We start from the raw sequence: 13,728 nt of genomic DNA on the forward strand, positions 1-13,728 counted from the left end.
CATGCTAGAAACTTGTTAAAACAAACTAGCAAAATGCTAATTCACATTATTAATGTTAAAACTTACCAGCAACATGTTAATTCATGCTAGAAATGTGTTAAAGCATTCTAGAATTGTGTTAAAACATGTTAGCAATGTACTAAAACGTGATATCAACATGGTAAAACATGCTATCAACATGCAATTTCACATTAACAATGTATTAAACATATTAGCAACATGCAAATGCACACTTTCAATGTTGAAACATACTAGCAACACACTAATACATGTTAGAATTGTGTTAAATTTTTTTGCAAAACATGCTAATTAATGCTAGTAATGTGACAGAGAATGCTAGTAATGTGATAAAGCATACTAGGATCATGGTAGCAATGTGTTAAAATGTGATAGCAACATGCTAGAAACTTATTAAAACATACTAGCAAAATGCTAATTCACATTATCAATGTTGAAACTTACCAGCAACATGTTTATTCATGCTAGCAATGTGTTAAAGCATGTTAGAATTGTGTTAAAACATGTTAGCAATGTACTAAAACGTGATATTAACATGTTAAAACAAACTAGCAACATGCTATTTCACATTAACAATGTATTAAACATTTTAGCGATATGATAATTCATGACAGCAACATGCTAAAACATGCTAGAAACTTGTTAAACAAACTAGCAAAATGCTAATTCACATTATTAATGTTAAAACGTACCAGCAACATGTTAATTCATGCTAGAAATGTGTTAAAGCATTCTACAATTGTGTTAAAACATGTTAGCAATGTACTGAAACGTGATATCAACATGGTAAAACATGCTATCAACATGCTATTTCACATTAACAATGTATTAAACATATTAGCAACATGCAAATGCACACTTTCAATGTTGAAACATACTAGCAACACACTAATACATGTTAGAATTGTGTTAAATTTTTTTGCAAAACATGCTAATTAATGCTAGTAATGTGACAGAGAATGCTAGTAATGTGATAAAGCATACTAGGATCATGGTAGCAATGTGTTAAAACGTGATAGCAACATGCTAGAAACTTATTAAAACATACTAGCAAAATGCTAATTCACATTATCAATGTTGAAACTTACCAGCAACATGTTTATTCATGCTAGCAATGTGTTAAAGCATGTTAGAATTGTGTTAAAACATGTTAGCAATGTACTAAAACGTGATATTAACATGTTAAAACAAACTAGCAACATGCTATTTCACATTAACAATGTATTAAACATTTTAGCGATATGATAATTCATGACAGCAACATGCTAAAACATGCTAGAAACTTGTTAAACAAACTAGCAAAATGCTAATTCACATTATTAATGTTAAAACGTACCAGCAACATGTTAATTCATGCTAGAAATGTGTTAAAGCATTCTACAATTGTGTTAAAACATGTTAGCAATGTACTGAAACGTGATATCAACATGGTAAAACATGCTATCAACATGCTATTTCACATTAACAATGTATTAAACATATTAGCAACATGCAAATGCACACTTTCAATGTTGAAACGTACTAGCAACACACTAATACATGTTAGAATTGTGTTGAATTTTTTTGCAAAACATGCTAATTAATGCTAGTGATGTGACAGAGAATGCTAGTAATGTGATAAAGCATACTAGGATCATGGTAGCAATGTGTTAAAACGTGATAGCAACATGCTAGAGACTTATTAAAACATACTAGCAAAATGCTAATTCACATTATCAATGTTGAAACTTACCAGCAACATGTTTATTCGTGCTAGCAATGTGTTAAAGCATGTTAGAATTGTGTTAAAACATATTAGCAATGTACTAAAACGTGATATCAACATGTTAAAACATGCTAGAAACATGCTATTTCACATTAACAATGTATTAAACATATTAGCGACTTGATAATTCATACCAGCAATTTGTTAAAACATGCTACAACTTTTTTTTTTTACTTTCTCTGAGTAAAACCTTTAAACTTCAAGCTGTTCAAAGCTATATTAAGCTTTCAGACCAGTCTTTGTCAACATCAAAGTTTACTCATCTAGCTTAGCATGTTCTTCTCTTTGAGTGGGTCATGGAAGTTGTGGGGTGTGTCCGTGCCATGGGAGAGTGTTGTGGGGGCTGGGATCACAGCCTCTTCAGGCGGCCCGGAACACATGTGCTGTCACTCAAGAGCCCCACACACACACACACACACACACGAGGAACGAGAGCCGGGCTCAGTGCGGACTCTGCTTCAGTCTTTGCACACCGCTGCATCTCCAGAGGTGTATCGCTCAGCAGGTTTACCGGATCTGAGGGAGGATGATGAAGGCGCTGGCGGTTCTGAGTGCACTGCTGACCGTCGTGTCTCAGGTCAGTCCAGTTTACTTTACTCAGTAAGTCCAGGCATTGAACTATCAGGTGTACATATAATATCATGTAATATTAAAAGATAATGCACCATACGCAGAGCATTTGCAACATGAGTAATGGCGGGGGTGATTACTTATGAGAATGTTTATTTTTATTTTATGATGCAGTCAAAATGATTCAGAGTGTGTGCAGGACACTATAGTTCATTTATGTAAGTGAGGAGGGGGGGTGACATATTATACACCCCCCCCCCCCCCAAAAAAAAAACGGATAAAAATTTGGGAGCAAAATGATTCAGACACTTTGAGCTGAGCATGTTTTACTGAAGTGTTTGTTCTTTAATTGCTTATGCGACCTTTAACACCACAGACTGAACTAAATGAAGCATTGGTTGAGCTAAATTGGTGTTATTTAATTGTATCGTTAAATCTAACAGCTGATTGGTTGATTGTGAGCCGTTACATCCCTTTCTATCAAAGTTATCTGATATTATCAGGATGAGTTAATTCTTGTCATATTTTAGTACCATTTTCTAAACACTAGGGGGAATTAGCTCAAATGGGCCATATATGGTTGTAGCATCATATCTCTTAATTTTTTTACAGCCAATCACATTAACTGATCTTGCATTGTTGCTTCAACACTTGTTGACATGTATCAGTCTGAGTTTGATCGGTCTGAGTTTTTTACGGTGGTCAGGGAAGAGTTACATGAAGCTTAAGAGAAATAGTACGGTAAGTGAGTCTGACATCCATCATTAATAACGGTACTAAAGCAATTATAAGTACACTCTTAAAAATGCTGGGTTAAAAACAACCCAAGTTGGGTTGAAAATGGACTAACCGAGCAATTGGGTTGTTTTAAGCAAACATTTAACCCAACCGCTGGGTTAAAACGACCCCTTCACTGGGTTATAACAACCCAGTTGCTGGGTTAGTCCATTTTCAACCAAACTTGGGTTGTTTTTAACCCAGCATTTTTAAAAGTGTGTTCTCTTTTTATATTGGCCCACTTTACCTGAATGTTATGCCGTGGCTCGAGAAAAGGTACCTGCTAATACTCAAACTCTCATCATTTTAAAACAATTATACTTATATTTTCACATTTAAAATGTATAGTCATATTTAAGAGACCCATGCTAATTTCATTTAGTAAAATATCATTAGATCTCGCTTATTTGATGGTGTTATAAGTCATTTACCAAAACGTGGCCTATTTTACCTGACTTCACCCCTAGCGAATAAACTGTGATAAGGTGAGAAAATGTTAAATACATCTAATAATTTGCTGTAGGTTTTTGATATTGTCTTTAATAATGACAGCAGGACTTGCTCAAATGTTGCGAAGCTTCTGTAATGATGGAAATGCATTGTGCTTTATTTATTTTCGAGCAGCGCTGTGTCGTTTGATTGGCGTTGGTATATCTTGTTGGCTGAAGATTCAGTGTTTAAGAAGTGGTTACAGTTTTGACCTTGGGTCACATCTGCTAGAATCATCTTTAGTGGTAAAGAGTTTAGTAATTGATTGTTAACTCTGTCTGAACTTACCCCACGAGCCGTCAGATGTTGTATACGGCTGGTGGAAACCGAGGATCTAAACACTGACAGAGTGAATGATGACTGATAATGAATAATAAGAAGAGAAATGCAGCTGGTTTGACGTCATGTTTCGAGACCCCTTTGGTCTGTCACTAGTCTAATCATGAAGACAACGAGTGAGAAGGCAAACAAAGCCACATATTCCCCACAATCCCTGATCGGAACTGTTTAGATTCGCAATGGGACACAGATTCGCAATCACGGCCGAGCTTTCATCACGCTATACATAAACAGCAGAAACGTCATGGTTATTAATGAGCAATGCGAGAACCATTGAATGGCCTTCATGCGTAAAGATACTTTGGCTCTTTGGTTTTGACCCAACTATTATCATACACTCTAAAAAATGTTGGGTTAAAAACAACCCAAGTTGGGTTGAAAATGGACTAACCCAGCAATTGGGTTTTTTAAAGCAAACATTTAACCCAACCGCTGGGTTTAAACAACCCAATTGCTGCGTTAGTCCATTTTCGACCCAACTTGGGTTGTTTTTAACCCAGCATTTTTTAGAGTGTGATTATTATAACCAGTGTTGTGAGTAGCGCAAGTAATCAGATTACTTTTGTTCAAGTAACTAGTAATCCAATACTTTAACCCTCTATATACACTCTAAAAAAAAAGGCTCGTAATCATAGGAGAACCTTTTTTAGTGCTACATAGCACCAATTTTGGTGCTTCAGTGGTTCTTCAGCGGTTCTTCAGAGGTGCTATATAGCACCTTAGTCAAAGAACCGGTGAAGAACCTCTGAAGAACCGGTGAAGAACCTCTGAAGAACCGCTGAAGAACCACTGAAGCACCAAAAATGGTGCTATATAGCACTAAAAAAGGTTCCCCTATGATTACGAGCCAAGAACTATTTTTGGTGCCATATAGAACCTTTTTTTTTTTTAGAGTGTACACTCTAAAAATGCTGGGTTAAAAACCACCCAAGTTGGGTTTAAAATGGACTAACCCAGTGATTGGGTTGTTTTAGGCAAATATTTAACCCAACTGCTTGGTTAAAACAACCCAAATGCTGGGTTAAAACAACCCAATTGCTGGGTTAGTCCATTTTCAACCCAACTTGGGTTGTTTTTAACCCAGCATTTTTTAAAGTGTAGACTTTGAGAGTTTGCTCTTTCATAACTCGTTCTGTTTTTTAGCTCTGTTTCATTTAAGGATCAACAAAATGTTGCCTGCAATTCTTTAGGAGAAATATAAATAGACATTAATTAGATAATTAACTGAACGACTAATTCGATGAACACACTTTAAAGGCCAGAAACACTTCAAAGAACAAACTCAGGCCATAAGGAAGTTCGTTCTGAGTTTCCGGAAAAGTTTGCTCCGGCTGGCAAACACCTCTGAACTCCTATTGGTCCGTGGTGATGATGATGTAATTGGTGGGTGTGGCTATGAGGCTCCGCCTTCTTTCTGAACTGCTGTTTTCTCACCGCTGGCATTTTTGTTGTGTTTATTTTGTTATTGAGAGGAAAGTGTGCAGCACACATTCACATATTCATCTAAACGTCACTTTCAATGCCGGATGTCCACTAACAGTAAAACGATGGTCAAACTTTAAAGAATAAAGAAGAATTTTATCAGGAACTTAAGACATTAAGACCTCTTATGAAACTTTTACTACATTTACTAGATAAGTTAAATTATATGTTTTCTTGTTTTCTCACTTCATGTAATTTTACTTATCTACTAAAAACATCTTGATTTAAGAATTTTTTGATATTTAGACTAGAATCAAGACACAAATACTAAATAAGAAGTGCATTTTTTGCACTTACAGTGAAAGTACTGGGTAATACAAGGTAACTACATGGGTTAAGGTTAGGTCTAGGGGTCGGTTCAGGGTTAGTATGTAGTTATTACCCAGTTATTGCAATTACTATAATAAGTTCTTATGCTATGAGGCTGCTAATTCATACTAGCATAGTGTGCTAAACATGCCAGCTGCATGTTAAAGCATGCTAAGATCATGTTAGCAAAATGCTAAAACATGTGTATTCACATGTGTTTAAACATACAAGCAATATACTAATTCATGCTAGAAATGTGTTAACACATGCTAACAACATATAATGCATGCTAGAATTGTTAAAACTAGCTAGCAATGTGCTGAAACATGATAGCCAAATGTCAAAAAATGGTAACAACTTGTTAAAACATATTAGCAACATGCAAGTGCACACTTTCAATGTTGAAACATACTACCAACTTACTAATTCATGTTAGCAATGTGTTAAACATGCTTGCAACATGCTAATACATGTTAGAATTGTGTTAAAATGTTACCAACATGTTAATTCATGCTAGTAATGTGATAGAGAATACTAGAATCATGGTAGCAACATGCTAAAACATGCTAGAAACTTGTTAAAATATACTAGCAAAATGCTAATTCACATTAGGAATGTTGAAACTTACCAAAAACATGTTAATTCATGTTAGCAATATGCTAAAGCATGCTAGAATTGTGTTAAAAAAATGCTAGCAAAGTGTTAAGGCATGCTAGCAATGTTGATTTTATCTAATACTGTGGCTGAAGTCAGTTCAAATCATGCTTAATCTAATAAAAAATTCAAAAAATTCAGTTTAATGTCCCGCTGCCAATTTATATTGTATCCATGTAAAAAAAATGATTTTAACCATAAATATAAACTAAAACGTTTACTTTAAATAAAAAACAAATACTTTTAAGCTATTTCAAGGAGAAAACACACATTAAACAAACAACAGCAATGTTAGACTTTTTTCAGTGTTGTTTCCTTTTATTTGCATCATATTTTGGGTTTTGCGTAGCTCAATTGATAGAGCATCGAATATATACAAGATCATGTGATCATGCATCACCCATCATGCATAGGGTTGGGAATCGTGAGAAATTTTCCGGTTCTGGTTCCGGTTCCGCCTAACGATTCCGGTTCCGATTCTGGTTCCATTAAAATCATTAAACAAATAGTGGTAGAGGAAAAAGGCACAATACGCAACTCAAACAATCCATTTTGTGTTTATTACTTGCTCTAAAATTAATTAACAGGTTGGCAATGTCAAAAAAGTCCTGTACTGTACATATATTACAGTATTAATTAAGCCATTCTTGCAACACATTTTTTATATATATATATATATATAGGCCTTTGACTATAAATCTGGTATAAGCCCTGTGGCACTGTGTGCTGTAGCAAATGTTTTGTCAAATTGCTAGAGCAGCCTCCTTTGCATGTTATTAACTTTTCACATGTGTTACATTTTGCTTCATTATCATTCATTCTTTGGAAATGAATCCATACTTGTGACTTTCTCTTCGCCATGTTGGTGGTCAACGAGGAAATATCTGACGCAAAACCGTAAATGTGTAGCGCGAGGGCTTTCAGGCTGAACTGCTGCACTCCTGGAAGCGGCAACGTCATTAATATTTATGATGAGGTGAGCCAGGGTTGCCAGGTTTTCACAACAAAACCCGCACAATTGCTACTCAAAACAAGCCCAATTGCATTTCAGGGGGGCTTCTCCGGTAAAATTCGCATTTCCGGGGCTAAATATCACATAATTGGGGTCGCTTCAACCCGCGGACATGAAACACAGCCCGCGGCAACAGTGTTTAAGTAGCCCAATTCTGCGGGAAAACCACGGACTTGGCAACACTGGCTCTCGCTATTAAAGGATACGCTTCCAGCGCTTCGCACACACATTGCACCAGAACCGTTTTCGGAAACGAAACTTAGGAATTTCGCGCGGTTCTGGTATTTTTCAAAAATCAGTTTCGGTTCTCCATAAGAACCGGTTCTCGGTTCCCAACCCTAATGCTCTATCAATTGAGCTAAGCAAAACCCGAAATATGACGCAAATAAAAGGAAACAAAGCATTAAAATGAAAGTGTCCTGTTGTCGATACGGGCACAACTTTAGTAAACGATCCTATGGGTCGTATTTCAGGGAAGTGACAAACAACCTATAGGTAGGGTGACCACCCGTCCCACTTTGCGTTGTTCCGCACAGCATTTTCACCCCTTGTCCCGCACGTCGCATATTGAGAAAATGTCCCGCATTTTCATTAGTCTGTTGGTTTTTAATTATCATATTAAGAAAACATGCGTTCTTTTGCCTTTTTAAGAAAGCATTTCATTTATTCTTTTTGTGGCATCGTTTTTCACCTATAGACATATTTAACAGAGCTTCGTCAGACGTAACATCTCGCCTTTCACAAACACAACAACAGCCGTTTTTAAAATCCTATCCAATGGTTGAAAAGAAAGGAGTAAACACGGTCACTAGTAGGTTGTGTTCGGCTGTCAATCAAAATGTGGAGCGGATTCGTTCCATGTAGAAAACGAATGGATAATTCGGTAAACTGGTTATATTCTTAATATATAATATAATATATAAGCCTGTCAATTAACTAATTTCATGTTGCTTTATATTTTATTTCTTCATTTTTGGACTTGGTCAGATCTGATGCCTGCTGCCTTTGGGCTCAGTGATGTTGAATTTAAATGACATGTACAATGTTACATTGTGATGGGACTAAAGAACAAAGTATTTTTATAATCTGAAAGGCAGAATACACATGTTTTTATTAAGTTAGATAGACATTGTGTAACAGTTTCAGGTTATGTTTTAGTGTCGGTAGCATGTCCCACATTGTCCCACACAAACTTAGTAATTGTCCCTCATTTGGTTTGTTTGATGGTGGTCACCCTACCTATAGGCGTATTGATTGGAGGTCAATCACGTATTATGTAAAAGAAAGTGCTACCGGTTTTTCTTCTATTGGTGTAATTCTGTGATAATGTACGTTTTAGTAAACCTATGTTTCCTTTCCTCAACCGGTGTAACAATTAAAAGAGAGAAAAGTGTTGGCCTTCTTAGTTTTCCTCCCAATCATTGTCCCAACTTGCTGATAAATTGATAGTTTTCTATCATGTGTGCTGCAGGTTCTTTGGTCATGTGTCTTTCCATGGCTCTGGACACACTGATAATGTGTGCCACATGAGAATTTCATCCGCTAAACTTCTCAGGGAGTGCTAGGAATTCCCAGAGCTGGCTTATGTCTCAGTGAGAGCCCGGAGATCCACACATGCCTCTGGTGGTCTCTTTGAGGGCTTGCTAATGCGCAGCGCAGCTGTTCCCAGATGCAGACTCAACGCCATTTGTCTCGCATGGTAATCTCGGCTGTGGAAATAGAGGTCAGGCCACGCAATGAGCAGAGAATCTGTTAATAAAGCAGGCAGTGTTGAGTCCAGCTGCCAGGAGTCAGTCATCCTGGAACCTGTGTGTTTCCCTCAATCCCAGATCTTCTGACACACTCTCTGTCTCCAAGATGGGACGGCGTTAAAGTGATTTCCGGTGTGAATTAGTTTGACATGACAGCGTTCTGGTTTGTAATCACGTTCAGAGTTCCTGGATGACAGCAGGATCAGTTCAAATAAACATGAACACTCCATAAAATAAAATAGGAAGAAAGAAACAGGTGACCTTGGACAAGGCATGTACTGGACCTATTGAAGAATGAAATGACAGAACGTGACCACCTGTGTGACCTCTGACCTCTCGCCCAGCCCGGCATTCTCTCTCTGAGACACACACATGCTGATAGAGCAACCATTGACTGCCATAATAGGGGAAAAATACTATGGTAGTGAATGTTTGCTCTATCTGCTTTGTTACAAACATTCTTCAAAATATCTTATTTTGTGTTCAACAGAACAAAGAAACTCATACAGGGTTGGAACAACTTGAGGGAGAGTAAATGATGACACAATTTTCATTATTGGGTGAACTATCCCTTTAATATGTGCTTTATGAGTACTAATAAACAGCCAATATTCTAGTAATATGCATGATAATAAGCAACTAATATGTGCATTAATATGTGTTTTATAAGTACTAATAAACAGCCAATATTCTAGTAATATGCATGATAATAAGCAACTAATATGTGCATTTATATGTGCTTTATACGTACTAATAAATAGCTAATATTCTAGTAATATGCATGATAATAAGCAACTAATGCATTAATATGTGCTTTATATGTACTAATAAATAGCCAATATTCTAGTAATATGCATGATAATAAGCAACTAATGCATTAATATGTGCTTTATAAGTACTAATAAACAGCCAATATTCTAGTAATATGCATGATAATAAGCAACTAATATGAGCATTAATATGTGCTTTATATGTACTAATAAATAGCCAATATTCTAGTAATATGCATGATAATAAGCAACTAATATGAGCATTAATATGTGCTTTATATGTACTAATAAATAGCCAATATTCTAGTAATATGCATGATAATAAGCAAATAATTAATAGTGAGAATTGGACCCTAAACTAAAGCGTTGAGGATTGTTTTGTTTGTGATAATAACACAATGAAATCTAACAAATTGTGCCAACATTGTTTTTGGCCTGGCCGTCATACAAAGAAATGATGAACACATGCAAAAACAAGAAAGAACCAATGAAATTATGATAATGATTATGTTGTAGTCAATGTTTGCTTTTTCTGTGAGCTTTCAGTAAAATAAAACCTGTAGCTGTAGTTTGACTTTTTTGTCAAATAATGTTGTCAAGTTTAGTGTTTAGTTTTTCCTTCATCATTTTTTTAACATAAATGTATCAAGCTTGTAGGGTCATAAAAAACTAAGCGGACATTACTGTACATTCATAAAGCCTAAACAGCATATTATAACACATTATGTAGTTTAAGATAAATAAATTATGTAAAATAAAAAAACATTGTATCAAATGTTTTACCCAACTGCTGGTTTTGTCCATATTTGATCCAAAATTGTGTTAAAGCAACCCAGCATTTTTTAGCGTGTAGCATTTGATCATATCCATATTCTCTGAATGAAGTACTTTAATACGGTACATTAGACATGTTTTGGATTCAAAGGAATAAAATATTTCAAAACTATAAAGTTTATATTCGTTAGTTTAGTTTATTGATTTATAGAGCACTTTTAAAATAATAGATGTTGAAACCAAAGTACTGTACAAGAAATTAAAACAAATTAAAACACTAGACAAAAAATGTACACCCTCAATTAAAATAATACAACTAATACAAATATGTCTTCAAAGAGGATTTAAGCATAAAAACAGAAGAGGAAGATCTGATGTGAAGAGGAAGACTATCCCAAAGCCTCGGAAGACCGAAAACATAAAGAAAAGAGGACCCAAAACCGAACCCTGGGGAACACCATAGGAAATTTGATTAAAAAAATATTTGTATTTATCTTAAACTACATAATGCATCATGATATGCTTTATGAATGTACAGTAGTGGCCAAAAGTTTGTTTTTTTATGACCCTACAAGCTTGATTAAATTATGTTTTTAAAATATTTTAAATGTGAAGGAAAAACTAAGCACTAAACTTGATTAAGGCATTTATCTGACAAAATTATTGGACAAAAAAAGTCAAACTACAGCTACAGGTTTTATTTTACTGAAAGCTCACAGAAAAAGCAAACATTGACTACAACATAATCATTATCATAATTTCATTGGTTCTTTCTTGTTTTTGCATGTGTTCATAATTTCTTTGTATGACGGCCTGGCCAAAAACGATGTTGGCACAATTTGTTAGATTTCATTGCGTTATTATCACAAACAAAACAATCCTCAACGCTTTAGTTTCGGGTCCAATTCTCACTATTAACTAGTTGCTTATTATCATGCATATTGCTAGAATATTGGCTGTTTATTAGTACTTATAAAGCACATATTAATGCTCATATTAGTTGCTTATTATCATGCATATTACTAGAATATTGGCTGTTTATTAGTACTTATAAAGCACATATTAATGCTCATATTAGTTGCTTATTATCATGCATATTACTAGAATATTGGCTGTTTATTAGTACTTATAAAGCACATATTAATGCTCATATTAGTTGTTTATTATCATGCACATTACTGGAATATTGGCTGTTTATTACTTATAAAGCACATATTAATTAATTATTCTACATCCTACCCAATTCCTGAACTTAACAACTATTAGTAAGCATTAATTAGGAGTTTATTGAGGCAAAAGTCTTAGCTAATAGTGAAAATTGGATCCTAAAGTGTGACCAAACAAGCACAACTATGCAATATGCTTACAAAATCTGGAACAAATTTTTATAATATTTACTTCATATTTTTACTTCACTTTTGGCCACTACTGTATAACTAAATAAAACACACACACACACACACACTAGTTGAAAACTCTTGGACACAGACGCAAAGGCCTAATGTGTTCCACACTCACTTGTTCAGAAATGTAGCATATCTCATTCAGTTAGTCACGCCCGCACCAGCTGACCCTGCCATGTGTGTGTGGAGCTTTAGGAATGTCTTACTCTGGTAAAAGTGGAGCTAAACTGGGTTAGATGTGACACAGAGAGCAGCAACTGTGAGCTGGAATGTTTTTTTCCCAGTGTACTAAAAGACCCAAAGGTAGCTCTTTCTTGGACGTTCGTAAAGCTGTCATGAGATGAGGAGCGTGTTTGGAGGATGGCTGAGGTTTGGGGCTGGTCAGAAAGCCTGTGGTCAGCACCTGCTGTCTCTGCTTCAGACGGCCGGGTATTTTCAGCCCTGTGTCAGATCTGTGCAAATGTTTTCACATACAGCTCACGGGACATAATGGAGTTCTCATTCAGGGATCAGATTTCTCTCCGATTTTAAGTTGCACTTTGTTTCGACGGGCCACTTTAGACATTCCACTAACCACGAGTAACTTTGCAACTACATGTCAACTAGTTGATGTTAGGTTAGGGTTAAAAAGTAGACACTAACACAAAAGTTATTATTATCATGCATATTACTAGGATATTGGCTGTTTATTAGTACTTATAAAGCACATATTAATGCACATATTAGTTGCTTATTATCATGCATATTACTAGAATATTAGCTGTTTATTAGTACTTATAAAGCACATATTAATGCTCATATTAGTTGCTTATTATCATGCATATTACTAGGATATTGGCTGTTTATTAGTACTTATAAAGCACATATTAATGCACATATTAGTTGTTTATTATCATGCATATTACTAGAATATTGGCTGTTTATTAGTACTTATAAAGCACATATTTATGCACATATTAGTTGTTTATTATCATGCATATTACTAGAATATTGGCTGTTTATTAGTACTTATAAAGCACATATTTATGCACATATTAGTTGTTTATTATCATGCATATTACTAGAATATTGGCTGTTTATTAGTTCTTATAAAGCACATATTAATGCACATATTAGTTGTTTATTATCATGCATATTACTAGAATATTGGCTGTTTATTAGTTCTTATAAAGCACATATTAATGCACATATTAGTTGTTTATATCATGCATATTACTAGGATATTGGCTGTTTATTACTTGTTAAGTACTTATTAAGTAATTACTTATTACTTATTAATATAAAAGTCTCTGTTTGCTCTCCATATAATTTCTGTGTAGAAGAACCTCTCCAAGTGGACAGTTAGTGATAAAAAGCTCATTTAAAATAGCAAGTAAATAAAAGAACTAAGAAGCACAGACTGAAAAGCACTCATGCATGTCCTAATGAGGTGAAGAAGTGCATTAGCAGACACTCATAAAAGCGAAATGATAAGAGAAGTAACCAAATGTGCGGCTCTGTTAAAGACATCAAGACCTCCAGTCAATCCCACCCAGAAGACTGACGTCCCACCGGCACAATCACTTCAGTCTCAGATCTCCAACCCCACATGGGTGTTCAGCTCAACGGTGAACAT

The 13,728-nt window shown here is 35.2% G+C and overlaps 1 protein-coding gene across 2 annotated transcripts in view; it reads left to right on the forward strand.

The window, feature by feature from the left end:
• The first annotated feature begins 2,121 nt into the window (after positions 1 to 2,121).
• cdh15 (cadherin 15, type 1, M-cadherin (myotubule)) overlaps positions 2,122 to 13,728 on the forward strand; it is a 52,756-nt gene continuing 41,149 nt past the window's right edge. The window contains exon 1 of one of the 2 annotated variants that reach the window (XM_079806026.1): positions 2,122 to 2,360. In XM_079806026.1, the coding sequence (XP_079662152.1) occupies positions 2,310 to 2,360 (51 nt within the window). In that variant the 5' untranslated portion in view covers positions 2,122 to 2,309. The remainder of the gene's footprint in view (positions 2,361 to 13,728) is intronic. The other variant, XR_013815663.1, reaches the window with a different exon arrangement.

This window comes from Gobio gobio (genome assembly GCF_949357685.1).
Source record: "Gobio gobio genome assembly, chromosome: 2".
NCBI classification, from domain to species: domain Eukaryota; kingdom Metazoa; phylum Chordata; class Actinopteri; order Cypriniformes; family Gobionidae; genus Gobio; species Gobio gobio.